Raw genomic sequence first — 19992 nt, 5'->3', positions numbered from 1 at the left:
AATTTCAAATAGCTCTGTTAAACATAACGGTCAAATTAACGGAATTTGGTGTGGAGTGAGTATTTTCAAAACATATGGGTGCGTGGCGAAAAATGTTGAAACAGTTGGGGGCAGGACAAAATTAACCCTTTTAACAACTATTATGAATTCATCCTTTCTAATCAGCGTTATCAATGAGATTTTCAATTTTAAATACTCACGTCTATACAGTCAATATTACAGTTTTATTTGGAAAAGCTACATGATTGCATCATATCGCACCTTATTTGGAGACAAATTAATTCCAATTTTATTGCTAAATCTCAATATTATTACGTGCTCAACCGTCCATCCGTGCAAACACATGCTTATTCATGTATATATGCTCGTATTGACTACAATTCTCTTTTGGCACGTCGGTTCCAACCTCATTAACCCGTTTCTTCTTATAGTATATGTCCATGCATGCAATGTAATGCTGATGCTATATACACGTAATTTGTTTATAATTAAGAGCACCTCCTTGTCAACTTTATAATTAATTAGTAATTATTCTTTTTTAATATTTAGAGATTTACTTTATATATTGACTAAATTCTTTAATTTTGTGGTAAACTAGTTCCTATAAAATTTACAACTTTAGATATTAAAACTTGCAAATTAAACCCCTTATTTTCCCTCTTCTAAAAATAAAATGATGATTTTTTTTTGAAGAGGACTTTCACATGCAAAAGATTATGACGTGACAGCTCACTACAAAATTTCCAAGCAACTTGCAATTTTGCAGTGTCCATTTTCATGGATAGGTCTATTAAATGCAACAGAGGACAGGCGTGCAAAAGATTGTGATGCCAACAAATATAGAATAAATTTGATTTTTTTAAAAAAAAGTCCACTTGGATTAAATTAATTACCGAGGTTTTTGAAGAGCCACTTGATTTACCCAAAAACCAGTCAAGTTTGTAGGCTTTTGTTTCCTAATTGTGTGAGTAAACACAACTGCAGAAAGTGTCAAAACTAGTGAAAAAAACAGCTGGAAGCAATTGTGTTTAATTTCGCTGGTTTTTATTTTTCCATGTTTGAATGAAAATATAAACAAATGATATGTGACGCGAACTCCATATGGATATATGTATACGCGTTGTTGTAGAAAAATTGACATAAAAAGAGAAGCATTATCAAGTCAAAGGTGACTAACTTTTCACAATTTCTAGCCAATTTCTTCAAAGATTAATTAGAGATTAGAGTAACATAAATTTACTATGTTTTTTAATTATTGGTATAAATTTTATGCCAACTTACTAGGTGGTAATTACGACTAAGGATGGTCCCTTTAGAGCTGGGCTTCCTTTTTTCTAAATCTAACAATGATGAATTTCTCTTTTCTGATCATAATGGGTTTCTGAATTTTCTTCTAAGAGTCTATTTTCTTAGGAGATAATGATATCTTTATCTAATGATGCTCCACAAATATAAGAAAATGATCAAAGGGTCAACTTTTCTGGCTCAAAAAAAGATCAAATGGTCAAGTCAGTCATTATATTTTTGAAAATATAAATTTAGAAAAAGAGAAAATCTAGAAGAGGAAATCAATACTTCTCCTTTTGAGTTCATTTTTCTTACCTTTAAGTGAGATTAGAGGGCATAGTTATTGACAAAATTAATTTTACTTGAGTAGTAACTACTTTGATGACAGGTTCATTATTCTTGTGACATCTAGTGAAACTTGTCTTCTTATGCCCATACTAATTGTCACATGGACATGCCCATATTGATTAACACATGGATATGTAAGTTTGTCTATGGATCAAAGAATGGAGTGATTTAATCTTAAGTTATTTTTCTTAAGATACCAGGATCATAGGAACCTTATAAATTATGAGATTTATTCTATGTGTTTTGTCCTTAGATCTTGAGATTCTAGAAAACTTGGGGTCTTGGGGGGGTTTGTCCGAAGATTTTGAGAACCTATGAGTATTGGAACTTTGAAAATCTAAGAGGCATGATTTATCTTAAAAGATTTATCCTAAGAACATGGAAAATTTATCTTAGGTGGGCAATTCATCCCTTCATGGGTTTTATAGGAACTCTATTTATTTGGGATCTAGTTGGGCCCATTCTATTTTTGGTCCAACATTAGTGAATTGTTGAAGTTAATTCAGAGTCATGCTAACATATACGCAACTCATGTATATGGTACAATTATCCTTATTTCTCATTAAAACTTTTCAATTTTTTGTTTCACGACTACAATATTTTTTAAAAATTACTGATCTCAAATTTTGTGGCATAAAACATAAATAGATTTGTTAACTGTTTATATTAGGATTAATTTGTAGGAAAATATGAAGATTGCTTGTAATATATAAAAAAGTGAGAGAAACTCTAGGCACACACGACAGACGGTTGTATTGCAGCCCTAAGCCCCTAAACAGATACGTATGATATATTTATTTAAACAAATTGAAAATATTTTTTTTATAGTACATAGCATAATTCATCCTAAAATAAAAAGTTCAAACTGAAAATGATTACAGCATTGAAAGTAATACTTAATAGGGTTATGAAAAATCACAAACTAAGAAATTTATAATATAGAGTGTTTGTCAAATGAGCTTAAATATTATGGTTCGGACCATCACCTTTAAAGACTTTAGGTCAGAGTAACTTGACCTAAAGTCTTGTACACGTTCGAGCATGATAATCGTGAATTAGATTCACACAAATTTAAACGTGTCTGTTTGTGAATTGGGTCCATGTGACGCGATCAAAAGAAATATTCTCTCGCCTTCAACCCTTGTAGCTCAATGGGTCATAAACAAAAGCCTAGCAACAATAATAATGCGAGACAAGAAAATGACTAATCGTTCTTATTTTGGCTTGATGTCTTGTGTCCAAATTGATATACACTTGCAATGAATTTGCCATCGACCACCCTTCAGAAGACAGACATAAATTTCTGCACGCATAGGATTCTCTTTTGTCTGTAACTTGTGTATTAATTTTGTTACCCACACAATACTGTCATTTTGCCTTCAAACTTTTCTCCTTTCAAGATTCTTGACACCTGTTTACGTGTCGTCTGCTTCTGGGCGATCACTAGCACTGTTGTATGAGTTTAAAGATTCATAACACAATGATTTTATTTTTTGCATTTACCCCATTGTTCTTCAATCTAGTTTTGCTTAATTACCTTAGTTTTCAGAATCTATCCATTTGTTCCCCATCTTCGGTTCTATGTATATGTATACGCGCGCGCGTGTGTCTATATATATGTATATAAGATAAGGATGCATTAGGTTATATTAGATGTCATTAGTCCTCCATTTTGTAAAGTGACTTTAACATGAGCATTAGAAGAAGATTGCTAGATTTAACAACACTTGAGTTGTTACTCATTGTGCTAATACTCTTTACTCAGTCTTAAATCTAACCATGCAATTGATCACCACATATACTGAAACCTATCAACAATTAAATTTTTCAAGTTCTCGCTGACATTTTGTGGTCCTGGCAGGGCCTCTGGTACAGTAAAGTGTCAGCTAGATAGCAAGTTGGTCCAAGTGACGGCTAAGCTAAGTCAATTGCCCATTTGTATACAATTAGTTACTAGCTGTTTGTGATTAGGTGATGAGTAGGACAGTACAGTTTACTCATAAAAAGGCTAACATATGCCATAAAAAGGCCTTAAGATCAGCTGCAAAACCCACCAAACGGTGGATACTATGTAGCGAAACCTAAAAACAGCAGAAAAAAACAACAACAATATATGGATCCTCATTAATGAAAGTGTAAGAAATAGACTAGCATATGCAGTTTGTTTTAAGCCTCCCATAATTCAATATCCAAAGATTCACAACATGGTCACATGAGAAAGTGATGGACCATTTTTGTTTTTTAATTTTTTGTTAGTGGTAATGGGGGAGGTTGGAGGAGAGAAGAGGCCTTGAGGTTGGAGAGAATGCCAACAAATGGGGACCCATTTGAAAACTTTGGTTTGTTATGACACTCGGAGCCACTAAAAAAGCTTTAATTATTCAACTGTAAAGTTCATGTCTCATAAAATCTTGGACTCTAAAAGTTGTCAAATGATAGATTTGCATGAGTGATGAAGGGCTGATGATAATGAGAGATATATATGATCAGCTTTCTAGTGATCAATAAAAGTAAATTAACAAGAAGTAAATGGACATGACATTAAAAAAATATATACACGAGTCATTGTGATTGCATTGGTGACATGTACTCTGTTTTGCAGGGGAATTAAAAGAGGAAAGAAGAAATAAAAGTACAGGAATCGAGAAGTAAAATAAGGGCCAATTTCAACTGCCAGGCTCAGGGGTTCCTTGGAGTAGCATTAAAGACTCTGCAACAGTAGATAGTCTGCTCAACACATTACCTGCACCACCCAAGATAAATGATATTTTTTTTTCAGGGAAAAATGAAAGAAATAAAGTAGATTTATAAGCAGAAATTTTGATTGGTGCTTTCATCTCATGATTTCTGCTGATTGAAGAACATGGGAGCTTTTTCTAAGATTGTGCACAAGATCTTCATCATTACCATCATGATGGTCTTATTCCTTCTCCTGTCATTGCACAGGTCTCACATTTTGATTATTGATGCTGAGGCCTCATTGGATGCAGCATCGGCAGATTATTATTACTCCAAAGTTCAGAAAGTTTCAGGAGAAGATGAGAATGAACAGAAGGAAGCTTTGATAGTGGAGAAGTTCAGAACATTGCTTGGACTGAGGAGTTTCAAAGCATCCAAAAGGCCATTACATGGTCATGATTCAGAATATTTTTCACCAGCACCTTCTCCAGCACCAAGCTTTGAAGCTGAGACTCCAGCTCCTGCTACACTGCAGCCAATTCGAGCACATGCTCATCATCCTTCCCAGCAGTCAAATCCAAAACCACATCACAAGATTCAGAAGGAAAGTACGGATAAAGAAAGAGTTAGAAGAGTTCTATTACCGGTTCTTGTGTCCACAGGAGCTGTGTTTGTAGTTTGTGTTCTCGGGGTCATCTGGGTCTGTTGTAGCAGAAAATACCACAAGAAGTCTATAAGAACCATGTCGGTGTTCGGTAAGAAAGGAAGAATCAAAGGTAAATCCAAGTATGCGAGTTCTCAGAGATCAACAAGCAAGGTAAACTTAAATCCTAGCCTTGATCTCTTCTATCTAAATTCATTAGGAGGGGACTTAGAGCAACAAACTTCTTGTCTCAAACCAATTAATGAAAATGTAACCACATCCTCAAAAAAACAAGAAGTGATAAAATCAGAATCAGATAATGCTAGCAGTTCCTCCACTAGGGAAATCACTTCTGTCCATGAAGATGCTGCAGATTCAATTAAGTATCAATCTGATGGTGGTAATTCCTCATCTGGTGATAAAATTATTCCTATTGAGTGTCATTCATCTGATGATGAATCCTTTCATTCTTTCAACGATTCAAATTCATCAAATATTCGGCTTTCCAATGCTTCAGCTGCTAGTGTTAGTGACACACAAGAGATTTTCTCCCCAAATTTGGCAAAGATACCTCAATCTCCTATGCCTTCTTCCCCAAATTTACAAAATGAAATTCATCATACTCTCAGCAATGACAGAGAGGAAAATGTTAAAGTTGCGCACTCTCCAGATTGTCAAAAGAATTTCGAGGCCTCGCCTTCACCCCCACCACCTCCCCCTCCTACTCCACCTCCTCTTCCTCCAACTGTGAGTTATTCTCATTCGAAGTCCTCTTCTTGCCCGGCTAAACTTATATCTAAAGCATCATGTTCTTCCACAATGCAAAGTTTGTCATCTCCTAGGAATTCAGATTCCTCTTCAGAACTACACCAAACTACCCAGAGTGTCTTGCTTTCCCCTCAAGAAACTTTAAAACCCTCACCAGCATTTCCCGGTATTCCTCCACCGCCGTGCCCACCTCCACCTTACAAACAAAACAAATGCTCTATGAAAGGGCCACCTCCGCCGCCATCTCTACTTCCTCATGACACACCAGTGGGGAAAGATGGAGCTCCTCTGCCGAAATTAAAGCCACTTCATTGGGACAAAGTAAGAGCAGCACCTGACCGTTCTATGGTGTGGGACAAGCTCAAATCAAGCTCATTTGAGTAAGTTACTTCATATTTTCAGATGGATTAATTTTTTCCTCTTTGCCTTTTCACGGTTTATTGAGTTAATTTACATGGAACAGGTTGGATGAAGAAATGATTGAGTCACTTTTTGGATACAATTTACAAAATTCAATGAAGAATGATGAAACAAAGAGCAAAACGCCTTCTCCAAGCAAGCATGTCCTTGAGCCCAAGAGACTACAGAACATAACCATTCTCTCAAAAGCCTTGAATGTAACCGATGAGCAAGTGTGCGATGCATTAATGCGAGGTATTGCTCTTTAAATTTTTGATAATGAGAAAAATCCATAAAGCATTTAGTTTTAACCTTCTGTATATGGCGAGAACCAGGGGAGGGATTGTCTTTACAGCAACTAGAAGCACTAGTGAAAATGGTTCCAACAAAGGAAGAAGAAACTAAGCTCTCAAGCTACAAAGGAAACATCAATGAACTAGGATCTGCGGAGAAGTTTGTCAAAGCAATGCTTGGCATCCCGTTTGCCTTTCAACGAGCTGAAGTCATGCTTTACCGCGAAACTTTTGAAGATGAGGTGGTTCATCTGAGAAACTCCTTTTCAATGCTAGAGGTAACACTCAAAACTAGAAACAAAACTAGCCATTATTCATAATCATATCATCAACTCTCTCTCATTTCCACTCACTTCCTTTCAGGAGGCTTGCAAGGAACTGAGATCAAGCAGGCTGTTCCTGAAGTTACTTGAGGCTGTGCTCAAAACAGGCAACAGGATGAATGTTGGAACAATAAGAGGAGGCGCGAAAGCATTTAAGCTCGATGCCCTCCTTAAGCTTGCTGATGTGAAAGGAACTGATGGGAAAACAACCTTGCTTCACTTTGTTGTCCAAGAAATCATCAGGTCAGAAGGAATAAGAGTTGCAGATAGCATAATGGGGAAGATCAATCAGAGAAACAAAGCCAAAACTATCGAAGAAAGGGAGGAAGATTACAGAAGAATGGGCCTAGACCTTGTTTCAGGTTTAAGCACAGAACTTTACAATGTCAAGAAAACAGCCACCATTGACTTGGATGTTCTCGCCAGCTCAGTCTCTAACTTAAAAGATGGAATGGCAAAGCTGCAACATCTTTTAGACTTATGCATTGACGAGAAAAGTGGGAACTTCGTGCACTCAATGAATGCTTTCGTGAAATATGCAGAGAGGAACATAAAGGAGCTTCAAGAAGATGAAAGTAGGGTCTTCTTACATGTTAGAGAAATCACTGAGTACTTCCACGGATATGTGAGCAAAGAAGAAGCCAACCCCCTGAGGATTTTTGTGATTGTAAGAGACTTTCTGGGGATGTTAGATCATGTTTGTAAAGAACTCAGGAACTTGAAAGTGGCCAGCAGTCCAAATCCTCTGGCTCCATTCAGATAGATTAGATTGCAAATGCTTCTGCGTGTGCTTATATTTGCCAAACAGAGTGTAACTTTAAACTATCGTGAGAAAATTTTGTGTAGAGTTTAGCTTTTGTCGTGTTTTGTGTTAGATTCATAATGTGGCACAATGGATTTGTATTAATCATAAGTGACCGCCAATGTTTTTGCAAGAAAAGAAGCAATATCATCTGTTACCATACAGTGGTGCAACTACTATTAGGTGAGACCAAATATCTAAATTTGAACCCCCAAAAAAAAAAAAAAATCAACGTTCTTTGTTTTTCATTGTTGCAAATTACATAACCTGTAAGTGATGCTGAATTTTTTTTAAATTTATTTTGAATAGTACAATAAAAATTTACTCTCTTACAATTGGTGCTACATGTCTAATAAAAGCTTTGTTGTAATATTAACTTCTATTATCTTCACATAACAATATGTACGTGTCGCATGGATTTGATTGAGCGCGTAGCAACTTCTCAGGGGACTATAATATGAAGCCCAGAGTTCCAGAGCTCCATATCAGCGCCTCGTGTATCCAAATCAGAGTCGATTTAACGACAAATGTTCTTCTTCCCGAAAGGGCCCCAACCATTTTTTCACAATACCCAAAAGACCCCTGAACTGTTTCCCTCCCAACGTTTCAAGAACTATCGCGACCTCGCGGGAATGTCCATCCAACGTGGCGACGCACAATTGGCTACCAGACGTGTAACCTTCTTCAAAGGATTTGGTAGGAAAAGCAACTGTGTAATGATGTGTTTCGTCATTATTGGACCGAACACTCTAGCAGAGAACAAACACACGAACACTATAAATATGAACCCGCCCCTTCAAAGCCCTTTCGCTCCACTTGAAAACAGAGAAAGCACTTGATAAAACAGCAACGACAACGAAAAAATAAAAAAAGAGAAAGCGCAAAAATAATGAAGATCGAGAACAAAGCATTAGCTATTTTGCTCCTCTTTGCTTTCGGTAAGATGGGGTTCTTTCTATGTTCTTTTATTTAGCTATAAAGACCTTTAGTATCCTATTCTGGTTTGTTTATACTCTGCTGTTTGCTCTGTTTTCTTTTGGCTGAATTTTGTTTAAGCTTTTTTTTTCCTTGTTTGTAGAGTTCTCGTTAGCTTTAGCGGCAGCGGACGATGCAACGAAGCTAGGGACGGTGATAGGTATTGATCTGGGGACTACGTATTCTTGCGTGGGTGTATATAGAAACGGTCGAGTAGAGATTATAGCGAACGATCAAGGGAACAGAATCACCCCATCATGGGTTGCATTCACTGATACTGAACGTCTGATTGGAGAAGCCGCCAAAAATCAAGCGGCTCTCAACGCAGAGCGTACCGTCTTTGACGTTAAGCGCCTCATTGGACGAAAGTAAGTAATGCTCTCTGTTTTCTCTGTTTTAATTATATGACAGTCGGGATATGTCCGGTAGCGCTTTTGTTGCTTTCAAAAGTCAATTTAATATTCGAATTTGATTCTGTGTTTCCATGTTACTGTGTGAAAGAATGTTTACAACTGCTGTAGTAGATTTAAAGCTGTTAAAGTTCTATTCTAGAAATGTCTCTTACTCAGAAGTGCCTTATGGAAAAGCACCTTTAAACTCGCTAGTTTTCAGTTTTGTATTTTTGCAGGTATAAATGACGTGAGCATGGTTTGTTTTGGTTTTGACGTTGCAGGTTTGATGATCCTGAGGTGCAAAGAGACATAAAGTTCTTGCCTTATAAGATTGTGAACAAAGGTGGTAAGCCTTATATTCAAGTGAAAGTGAAAGGAGAGACTAAGGTCTTTAGCCCTGAGGAGATCAGTGCTATGATCCTGCAAAAGATGAAGGAGACAGCTGAGGCATACTTAGGGAAGAAAATTAAAGATGCTGTTGTTACAGTACCAGGTATCAATAGCATTTCTATATGAATGATCTTACATTGACCTACTGTTTGTGCATTTGTATAGTCTAATGATTATTATTGTGTTACTTGGTTGTAGCTTATTTCAATGATGCACAAAGGCAGGCAACTAAGGACGCAGGCATCATAGCTGGGCTCAATGTGGCTCGGATTATCAATGAGCCTACAGCAGCTGCTATTGCCTATGGTCTCGACAAGAAAGGGGGGGAGATGAACATTTTGGTTTATGATCTTGGTGGTGGTACATTTGATGTTAGTATATTGACTATTGATAATGGTGTGTTTGAGGTTCTTGCCACCAGTGGAGACACTCACTTGGGAGGAGAGGACTTTGATCACAGAGTCATGGACTATTTCATTAAGTTGATTAAGAAGAAGTACAACAAAGATATTAGCAAAGACAACAAGGCTATTGGGAAGCTTCGAAGGGAATGTGAGAGGGCTAAGAGAGCTTTGAGTAGCCAGCACCAAGTTAGAGTTGAGATTGAGTCACTCTTTGATGGCGTTGATTTCTCTGAGCCACTGACAAGAGCGAGATTTGAAGAGTTGAACATGGATTTGTTTAAGAAGACTATGGGGCCAGTGAAGAAGGCATTGGAAGATGCCGGATTGAAGAAAACTGATATTCGCGAGATTGTACTTGTTGGAGGAAGCACTCGAATTCCTAAGATTCAGCAATTGTTGAAGGATTTATTTGATGGGAAGGAGCCCAGCAAGGGCATTAATCCAGATGAAGCTGTTGCACATGGTGCAGCAGTTCAAGGTGGAATTCTTAGCGGCGAAGGGGGTGATGAAACCAAAGGTAAATCATCCAGTTCACATTTTTTTGTATCATTATGAGTTGATGAAAATAACTAAGTATACAAAATGACTTTTGTATACTAACGGAGTTGTGCTTTTTGTTCGTTACAGGCATTCTTTTGCTCGATGTAGCTCCCTTGAGTCTTGGTATTGAAACTGTGGGTGGTGTTATGACTAAACTAATTCCCCGGAACACTGTTATCCCTACTAAGAAATCTCAGGTTTTTACCACTTACCAGGACCAGCAAAGCACAGTGACTATCAAGGTATAACAAGTGATTACATAGCTGCACATTCATTCTAATTCATTCTACTTTTGGACTAACACATTCTTGAAAAATTCAGGTGTATGAAGGTGAAAGAAGCTTGACAAAGGATTGTCGCGAGCTTGGGAGATTCGATCTATCTGGCATTCCACCTGCTCCAAGGTAAATTACATTTCAATATTCTATCTCTATACGCATTTGATATGTTGGGAGATTCTGGATCTTTATGCATGTTCTAAATGTTGTTGCAGGGGAGTGCCTCAAATTGAGGTCACATTTGAGGTTGATGCCAATGGTATCCTGCATGTGACAGCTGAAGACAAGGGAGCGAAGAATAAACAATCCATCACTATAACCAATGATAAGGGGCGTCTCAGTCAAGAAGAGATTGACAGGATGGTGAAGGAGGCCGAGGAATTCGCGGAGGAGGATAAGAAGGTGAGGGAGAGGGTTGATTCCAGGAACAAGTTAGAAACTTACATCTACAACATGAGGAGCACCATCAATGACAAGCTCGCGGACAAGATTGATTCTGATGATAAGGAGAGGATTGAGAGCACACTGAAGGAAGCCCTCGAATGGTTGGATGATAATCAGAACGCAGAGAAGGATGATTTTGACGAGAAGATGAAGGAGGTGGAAGCTGTATGCAACCCTGTGATCAAACAGGTGTATGAGAAGAATGGGGGAAGTTCATCAGCCGATTCAGAAGACGAAGAACCAAATGACGAGTTGTAGAAAATCTTGAGGAGTCGAGGACCCAATTTTCTTTGTTGCCAATTTTTTTGGCATTCATTTGGTTCCTTTCATTTTCACTTTCGACAACTAATTTCTGGTTTCTTTCATGCTGATTCTAATGTAATGGTTACATTTTGAGAAATATTAAGCTTTTATTTTTTGGCCAAAAAAAAATTGTCTGGTTATCATTTCAACTCCATACACGTTCGAGCTCCACAATTTTGTTAAATTAATAATCTAGTCAAGGAGTCAAAACAAAGTGACAAATTTTTTAATTATGCAGCATGTCCTGTTTTATTACCACTATTACAAGGAGTGTTGTCTGAGAGAATATAAATGTACATGTATATACGCAGCACTAAACAATGTCGTTTTAAATCAAACCAATTATCTTATTATTTGGGTTATTACTTTGGATAGTGAGCCTTTGGTAGCAAATTCAATCATTCTGAGTTACTCGAAAGTGGGTTGTTAATCCTAAATATCAAGCAAGGTCTATGGGGAAAACGAGTTGAGGCAACCGCTTGAGACGCAACAAATTTTGTGATGTATGCGTGAACTGCATATTGTCTAGCTAGGCCTCTATTTAATATTAATATATGACAATTATTTCGTCCCTATACAAGTTTTTTTTCTCCTTTTTTTTTTAAATCTCTAAAATTAATTTAGAATAGACGTTAAAACAAGATTATTGACTAACCAAAGTTAGTTGGTGTGAATGGTTCGGTACTCTCATTTCTTAAGAGAGGTCAGAGGTTCAAATCTCGCTCTCATATGAAGTCACTACTTTGGTCAGTACTTTACCCCTTACGGGCCGATCCAGTGCGAACGAATATTAATCTGAGTTGTGGTACGGGGTTAAAGGTGTCTCCTACAGTTGGAACCCACTCAGGACCATCTCGTGATTCAGACAAAAAAAAAAACAAGATTATTGACTTTTACTACTGCTTTTTTTTTTTTAATTTCAAATAGAATTTTAAAGGCTTGATAATTTTGTATCAAAAGTTATTTCACATGTGCAAAAACTCGCTACCTCGAAGTTCTTCTACTCATGCATCCTAGAAAATGAAACACGAAATATATTATGGGCCAGTTTGAGAATGCTGTAATTTTTAAAATAATTGTTGTTAGCTGTACTATAAAAATAATTAAATGTGAAGAAAAGCAGTTAAGTATTTAGTAATTTTTGTTTTCAGAAGTACTATAAGTTTTAAAAGTAGTTATCGACGTTTGGTAAATCTTACTGTTAAACTGTTGAGAAAAAATAAATGACTAAAATATATAATGATATATTGATTTTATTTTTTATCTTAAAATAATTGATAATTAACTTTATAATATAGTGAAATGAATTATATAATAATTTGACCAACAAATTGATATTAATAAATTTATATTGATGAACTATAATAATTTTTTTAAAATATTAATTTTATTTTCAATTTAAATAAGGATAATTTTGAGTTTAAGTAATAATTTTAAAGACATTTATAGAATTATATTAAACGATAAAATTGATTTTCAAAATCAGAATTTAAAAGATACTTCTTCTCTAAAATCAGCTGTAGGAGGAGTTGATTTTGGCAAAAGTGATTTTGAATTTTTTTTACCAAACATTAAAATTAATTTTTAAATTTTTAAAATTACTTTTAAACCTACCAAAATAATCTCAAATGGGTCCTGTAAATTGTATCAGCATTATTATTTTCATGCATGAAAGTATGCAATTGCAATGCATGGAAAAAATGGGGTTTCGGAGCATTTTTGCGCAAGGACGTGCTCATCACCAACTTCTTAATTCTAGTTCAATTAAGTCCGATTGTCCGTGGCATTGGCAATTTTGGCATCTGATTTTTTTTTATATATATTATTACACAATAGTTGTATTTATTTCTAATGTATTGTTTGAGGTTGATTCTAGGCCCCCTCTGCCTAAAGTAGACGAAATAATTTAATTTGTTAATTAGTAATGCGAGATGTTGTTCAGCTTCTTTGCTCGATGTGTTTGGAAATTATTTCCCCTCGCGCGATGGATGTGTTTCATCTACCTTTTGGATTATGAGAGCGCAGATCTCATGAAGCAATTTCCTCATCTTAATCAAATTCCAAATAAAATAAGCTCCTAACCTAAGTGAGAAAAAGCATTATTTTTTTATCCATAAACCCAACATTGACGTGATGTTGTACGTGCCTATCACCCACATCACATTTCAACATTTGTCAGGCATAAAATGTGAAATTCTTTAACAAAAACTTGTTTTTGAAAAAAGCATTACATTCATAATTATTTTTATGGGTTTTTTTTTTCAAATATACATAAATGGTGTTGAAATGTTGGAGAAAATTAAATAATTTTTTTAACCTGTAGCTTCTGGTGCCAATTCGATTGGATGTTCATTCTTCATTCACTAAGCCATCACATCCATACTTTAATACAATCAATAGTCGATTGATCTAAAAATACAATTAAAATCGCATCTTTTTAATCCAAACTAAATAAATTAAACAAAAGAGAAGGCATGAGCTCGGCACCATATTTTGAATTTGGGTCACATTTGTCATTAAAGAAATATCTATGAAGTATTTTTGTCCGCCACTCACATGTCGGAGTTGCAGTCTTTCCTCTTAGTAAAGTATTTTTATCTTTTACAGGGCTTTAATTAAATGTATTATCATCTTTTATTCAGTTAATACTTTGCCAATTACTAATATCTTCGCTCAAATTCACTTTTTTTTTTCTTGTGCCAAGTTTACTAAGAGTACAATTTTGAACTTGAACTAACTTTTTCTGTTCATCATTTGTAAACAATTAATGACACACAATTATCCAAGAAAACTGTAAATTAACTTTTCTTAAAACTAATATTTTTCTTCTATCAAATAGAGTAATCAGGCACACAATTGTTCATAAAAACAAGTTACGAACATAAGAATATTTTTTTTTAAAATTAATTAAGATGAATAATCAACAAGATTAATTAAGAGAAAAATAGAAGAATATACTTTAAGATAAACCCGTATATCAATTTTGATGGTTTGAGGTTCTGAGTGATGATCATCAGTTCATCACCATGGAAAAATTTTTTTAAAAAAAGTCAAATCTTTTTTCTTAGGAGTCAAACAAAGCAATGGATAGTTTAACAAATGTAGATTTTTTTATAGAAATTAAAAAAAGTAAGTTAATTCTAATGTAAAGTATAGGTGTCAATATGTTACATAGAATGATATTATTAATTGTAATATCAAATAGAGACTATATAGGGATTTTGGTAGATTTTAACAGATATTATAAAGTAATAATAAATTAAAAATAAATATATAAATATGATTGAGTTAGATATGCTATAAGAATTTACATAAAATTGGGGTCTCAATAAATAACAGAGTCTGGGCAACCGCAGAAGAGCCGCTCCTGCCTCGTACTCGGTACACTCTCTTTCTTGCTTAATAATGCTGCTCCAGTAGATCATCTTTGCTGTTGCCGCTAACCATTTTCTTTGAATCAGGTATTTTGATATTAGTATTTCCAGCCGTCAAGAGAAAAAAACTCAGCCAAGATGCAGAACGAGGAGGGTCAAAATATGGATCTCTATATTCCCAGGAAGTGGTAATTACTCTAACAACACGATGTTGTTTATCTACATCTAACAAGTTTTGTGAAATTTGAAAAGTGATATTCAAAATTTATTTCGGCGTTGCAGTTCCGCCACAAACAGGCTCATCACCTCCAAGGATCACGCCGCTGTCCAGATCAACATCGGGCACGTTGATGCTGATGGCATTTACACCGGCCAATTCTCCACTTTTGCTCTCTGCGGCTTCGTCCGTGCTCAGGTTCGATTCGATTTTCTTTTTTGAAAAAAGATTTTAATGTTCGTGTTTTCTTTTTTATTTGTTATTGGATTGTCGGTAGTGATCTCGGTATGCCTAAAAAGTGAATTTTGCGTGCTATGGCCCTCGTAGATAACAATAGAATTTTTTTTTTTGGTAAATTCTTCAGCGTTAATTGTTGTGGCAAGGTGCCAATGCTTTCGGTAGATATGAAGAAAATTGCAGTAGCCTTCATTATTCAACTGTGACGCTTGACCCGTGTTTTAAGACATGAGATACGGAATATAGGAAGGAATTTTCTGGCAAAAGAGATTTTACCATTGGGCATTTTGTACTGTTTGAACTAATTTGCTGGTCATGAATTTGGGTCTTGGGATTAATGGTTATTGGTAGTTTATGGTAGGCTTTGTGCATTGGGTGAACTATTATGGTGATTGTGAATCTGATTCTCTTGTTTAACATGTTCATTTTGTGCTTTTTAATATTGTTGAACTCTATTGTTGATTTTGTGGTTCAAACTTTTGCAGGGTGATGGTGACAGCGCCCTTGACAGGCTTTGGCAAAAGAAGAAGGCTGAGGTCCGACAACAGTAATTTCCATTAAAGCGAGTTATGCGTCTTCTCTAGCAGTTTTTTCCTTCTGTAAGGGGGAATGTGATAGCAACAACTCATTTATTCCAGTTTACTTTTGTGGACCATGTTGAAATATATTTTTGTTTTTGGACTATGATTAATACTTAGTTTATTTATCTGTTGGACTTAATATATGGTAATGATTTGCTTTTAGGGCTATGGATGATCTTGAAAATCTTGGTTTCTTTATGCCATTAAGGTGATGACATGCTTGTTCCAAGAATTAGTATTGGCTGTCACAGAGGACATAAATATTGAGTCACATATTGCCATGGCTAAAGCTAGGAAAAATCTCTTCGTTGGTTTGCAACTTTAGTTGTCGGCCTATCTTACATGCTTTTGGTAGTAAATCATTAAAGCTGAATAATTCCTTATGGCCTTCTAAGGAAAGGTTACATTGCTCTCTTGAGACTACTACTTTTAGCTTGTCGTTAGATATCTATACAACAATATCAGTCTTTTGGTCTATATAATATGCTGATTGCGTCTTAGTTTTCTGTCCTCCTCTTTCTGCTTTATCCCCAGTTGTCCATAAATTATTACATCATCACGTCTTGATTCATGACAAAGTCTCTGTGATTCATAAGATTGGAGCTAAAGATAAGAGAAAATATAAGTTGCTGTTAGATTATTATATACATCTGTTTAATTATCATGCTGCTGCAAACTTGATATACTTATTGTTATCAATCTTTATCTTAGATCTGGTAAGATCTCGATGAAAAATAGTTCCAACCTACAAACACTACAAGTGCCCCAAATTTAACCAAACTTCATTATTACACAAACTGAAGCATTAACCTTTCTTCTTCAGAAGTCTTCTTGCAATTCTTCCATTCGCTCCCCGCGGAAAGCACTAACCTTCCGTTTGCAATTCTTCCATTTTTTACACAGAGTAGGCTTATATTTGAAAGCAAGCAATTAAAAAGTTTTCTCAAAACACTTGTATCTAAGCGCTAGTAATTATGTTCTATAATTAGTGGGTCATTAAGCAGCTTTTTGATAGGCAGCTGCGAAGGAAAGGATTAGAATCTACGCAGCCGCTGAGTCCCACATAGGGCACCACATATGAACCCACCATATAAATTGGGCTGTCGCAGTAAGGGTCGGACGGAGGATCCAGAGGGAAACCAAATGCTATCAATTAATTTTGTGAAGTTTTTGGCACTTAGATCCATCAATGGCCTTTGAATCTAGGGGTGGGCGCAGTTCGATTCGATTCGGTTTTTTACTAAATAATCGTTTAATTATAATTATTTTAAAATCATAATCGCGATTAATCAAATTACCGAAATAATCAAATACTCGATTAATTGAAATAATTCAATTTGATTCGGTTCGATTATTTCAATTATGGGCCTATTTTGAGCTTTTTTAAATTTAAAATCTTAAATTAATAAATCTACCACAAACATAAAAACTTGAATCAGTCAGAACAGTGGTACACAATGGCGTTGAACAATGACTTGAAAACAGTAACTTTATTATCTAAGGGTTGTATCTAAATGCTACAAGTTTATGTGGAGGACAATAGAATTTTTGTGCTTTTTGCGCTCGACATGTTAAAATCAATCATGGGGTGTTGGGGTGGCTTCCATTGCGTTAGAAAATATACAGAATGACACAAATTTGTTGGGCTATTTACGTTGGAAATATGAGACAAAATGACTTTTTTGAAAGATACCTCAGCCAGTACAACAACACCCATCAAAATAAAATAAAATGTTTTTAGCTAACATGATTAGTACCCGAATTGTCAATTAAATAATATCTAATGAAAATTTATCAAAATACCAATACAATTATAGATAATTATTGATTCCTGCTACTTCATCTACAATTTACAGAAAGTTTCAAAACAATTACTTTAGATGACTGGTGCAGCCAAAACTTCCAAGCAAGACCTCAACTAAGGTTCGACAGAGCGATTTAATCGAACCAACCATCAATAAATTTGACAAAGCTTCACCACCAGTATCCAAATCTTCTTATTCGCCGGTCCTAACTCATCGTCCCAGTCCAGTCATTTACCAACTAATAATTGTAAATGAAAACCCTTTACCAAAACATACCTCAATTTGTGCAAGAAAGAAAGATGCACTGATTGACACTCAACAACAGCAACACAATATTCACAAAATCTCTTCCAATAATGCTCCAAGATGATTCCTCTTCTCATCTCATGGCTACACGACTCGATTGGTCGTTTCACGACATCAACTAATAACCATAATAAAGAACACTTATATTATATTGCTACAAATATGAAAACAAATGCCAGAAATTACCAGAAATCAATTCACAGAACAGTTCAGCATAGAAAGGCACAAAAATTACTAGAAATTCACAAACCGATAACTGAGACCCAGAAAAGAGACTCACCGTAGAGTGGCTGCAGTTGGATTCACTTCACTAACGGATTTGAATCTGACCGTAAAGAAGCAAATCTAACGGTCGCGTAAAGAAGCAAATCTAAGCAAATTATTTTGAGTTCAGTTCCAGTTCGAGCTTGTAGCGGCGGCGACGAGCAGAGGGGACAGAAGAAGACAGAAGTGTGGCTGAAGGTCACGACTCGAGCCTGTGGCTGAAGGTCACGACACACGAGTTCGATTTTTGCTTTTGGCTGAAGGTCACGACGAGCAGCAGCCAGCGGGAACAGAAGAAGTCACGACGAGCAGCGGCCAGCGGGAAGTCGGGAACCGAAGATGACAGAAGTCAGAACTTAGAAATTTAGATTTAGATTTTAGGCTTTTAGCTGTAGCTTTCAAAAATCAAAACAATCGGTTTATTTCAGATTTCGGTTCGGTTTTTCGGGTTGTTTTTTTAAAAAAACTGAAAACCGAACCGATTAATTTTACTATTTTTTTATATTAATATTTCGGTTTTTTGAAGGTAAAAAAACCGCACAAAAACCGAACCGAACCGATCGATTCGGTTCGATTTTTGATTAATCAGTTTTTTTTGCCCATTTCTATTTTAATCCCTCCAACACTCTTCCGCAGAGCCTTAGATCACATAGAACACACTAAAAGATAATAAAATTAACATTAACATTAGTGCTTGTAACATAAAGAGTCATGATAGGTGCGGAAGTTCGGAAGAAATTTTGTGAAGATGCAAATGCCTTTCTAGCATTGTAAAAGGGCACGTCTGCACCTAAGCATTGCCGTATAGTTACAATAAATTATTTCAGTAATTATACTTTACCTGAGATGTCCAACTTCTCCGTACCCAAATTCAGTGATAATGGCTATTGTGAGTTTATCAAGATTAGATTTCCTAGCTCCAATCGGGGGAGGGCCCAAAGACTAAGAATGTGTTTGAAATTAAAGTTGGACAGCTGTAACTTAAAAGGTGCAATACTAAAGTGTTTGGTAAACGTTAGTTGCTTAACTTGGAAGATATGTTGATATGTTTTTTTATTTGTATGATAAAAAAAATTATATCTTTAATAATTTTGTCAAAATTATTATTTTAAAATTGTATTTATTATATACTATTAACTTTTGTTTAATAATTATAGTTTTTTTTCCCACAGCAGGTGTATCTTAAAAGGTACAACACCTCAATCACAAACAGACTCTAAGTATGGACCAGTCTTGTCAATGCCATAACTTAATCCTCCCCAGAGAAATAGGTATGCTTCTAAATGCTCTATGTTTTGAGCGGACTGCTCTTGTCCTTGTTCACGTCGTCTCCGTACAACGAAGGTCCTAACAATAGAGATGTCGGCCAGCAAGCCCTAGCATACTTAAACTGATCATCCAAGCAGTAGCTTATGCTTATTAATAAGCTAATTTGCAAAAGCACTTCTAATTTGGAAGGTGGCCATAGTGCCGGCCATTATTTTTTGTTGTGTGTTGTTCCATAAGGCTGAGTGCTGAACCAATAAATGTTTGTACAACTTGTAAATATTAGTTATTCTCATTCAGATGTCCGTCTATATGTTAAAATGTGAAAGAAGGTTAGGTCACAGTAACTAACTAATTATTATATGATGTCATAAAATATAATTAGTTATTACGGTATAACTCAAATTTACATTTTAAAATGTGCAGATATTGATGTTTGAAAATTTACATGTAAACATTAAAGTATTTGTCAAACATCATAGTTATTATTTGTGCTTTCAGTAGTAGTTAGCTATTGTGTGTGATAAGTAAGGGGCTTGGCCGAGTGGTTTTCAACTAGCTTTCTCTAATTGATTCTATACGTGTTCAGATCCTCCATGAGATAGGGCCTAAAATATCAAAACTTTCATACAACTAGTAGTAGTCATAGTCTAATATCAACGTTAAGAAAATTT

At 35.6% G+C, this 19992-nt stretch overlaps 3 protein-coding genes and 1 long non-coding RNA gene across 4 annotated transcripts; 3 read left to right on the top strand and 1 right to left on the bottom strand.

The window, feature by feature from the left end:
- The first annotated feature begins 4048 nt into the window (after nucleotides 1–4048).
- LOC102610047 (formin-like protein 11) lies at nucleotides 4049–7701 on the top strand. Its single transcript, XM_006472016.4, has 4 exons — nucleotides 4049–6105; nucleotides 6189–6379; nucleotides 6460–6695; nucleotides 6781–7701. Exons 1-4 carry the CDS (start codon nucleotides 4499–4501, stop codon nucleotides 7501–7503), a joined length of 2757 nt encoding a protein of 918 aa, XP_006472079.3. The 5' UTR covers nucleotides 4049–4498; the 3' UTR covers nucleotides 7504–7701.
- A 612-nt stretch (nucleotides 7702–8313) lies between these two features.
- Nucleotides 8314–11424, top strand: LOC102609733 (luminal-binding protein 5). The gene is made up of 7 exons (XM_052442646.1): nucleotides 8314–8480; nucleotides 8621–8885; nucleotides 9191–9402; nucleotides 9498–10220; nucleotides 10331–10485; nucleotides 10565–10647; nucleotides 10737–11424. The coding sequence occupies exons 1-7, from the start codon at nucleotides 8432–8434 to the stop codon at nucleotides 11221–11223; spliced, it is 1974 nt and encodes a 657-aa protein (XP_052298606.1). The 5' UTR covers nucleotides 8314–8431; the 3' UTR covers nucleotides 11224–11424.
- A 3083-nt stretch (nucleotides 11425–14507) lies between these two features.
- On the top strand, nucleotides 14508–15845 carry LOC102609459 (40S ribosomal protein S21-like). The gene is made up of 4 exons (XM_006472014.4): nucleotides 14508–14649; nucleotides 14730–14830; nucleotides 14925–15057; nucleotides 15582–15845. The coding sequence occupies exons 2-4, from the start codon at nucleotides 14781–14783 to the stop codon at nucleotides 15645–15647; spliced, it is 249 nt and encodes an 82-aa protein (XP_006472077.2). The 5' UTR covers nucleotides 14508–14649; nucleotides 14730–14780; the 3' UTR covers nucleotides 15648–15845.
- Nucleotides 15846–17379: 1534 nt separating this feature from the next.
- LOC127902559 (uncharacterized) lies at nucleotides 17380–18523 on the bottom strand. The gene is made up of 2 exons (XR_008054951.1): nucleotides 18069–18523; nucleotides 17380–17906 (listed from the first exon to the last, which is right to left on the bottom strand). It is a non-coding gene; the product is annotated as an uncharacterized LOC127902559 (long non-coding RNA).
- Nucleotides 18524–19992: the final 1469 nt, after the last annotated feature.

This window comes from Citrus sinensis, chromosome 5 (assembly GCF_022201045.2).
Source record: "Citrus sinensis cultivar Valencia sweet orange chromosome 5, DVS_A1.0, whole genome shotgun sequence".
NCBI lineage: Eukaryota > Viridiplantae > Streptophyta > Magnoliopsida > Sapindales > Rutaceae > Citrus > Citrus sinensis.
This window is presented reverse-complemented; position numbering and strand designations above follow the sequence as displayed.

Excerpts from the sequence above, each read along its gene's own strand:
- LOC102610047 (XM_006472016.4), top strand. The coding sequence starts at position 4,499 with ATGGGAGCTTTTTCTAAGATTGTGCACAAGATCTTCATCATTACCATC. Across the intron at positions 6,380-6,459 it reads GTGCGATGCATTAATGCGAG|GGGAGGGATTGTCTTTACAG; the intron begins GTATTGCTCTTT and ends GGCGAGAACCAG. Across the intron at positions 6,696-6,780 it reads ACTCCTTTTCAATGCTAGAG|GAGGCTTGCAAGGAACTGAG; the intron begins GTAACACTCAAA and ends ACTTCCTTTCAG.
- LOC102609733 (XM_052442646.1), top strand. The coding sequence starts at position 8,432 with ATGAAGATCGAGAACAAAGCATTAGCTATTTTGCTCCTCTTTGCTTTC. Across the intron at positions 9,403-9,497 it reads TGCTGTTGTTACAGTACCAG|CTTATTTCAATGATGCACAA; the intron begins GTATCAATAGCA and ends ACTTGGTTGTAG. Across the intron at positions 10,486-10,564 it reads AAAGCACAGTGACTATCAAG|GTGTATGAAGGTGAAAGAAG; the intron begins GTATAACAAGTG and ends TGAAAAATTCAG.
- LOC102609459 (XM_006472014.4), top strand. The coding sequence starts at position 14,781 with ATGCAGAACGAGGAGGGTCAAAATATGGATCTCTATATTCCCAGGAAG. Across the intron at positions 14,831-14,924 it reads CTCTATATTCCCAGGAAGTG|TTCCGCCACAAACAGGCTCA; the intron begins GTAATTACTCTA and ends TCGGCGTTGCAG. Across the intron at positions 15,058-15,581 it reads GCGGCTTCGTCCGTGCTCAG|GGTGATGGTGACAGCGCCCT; the intron begins GTTCGATTCGAT and ends AAACTTTTGCAG.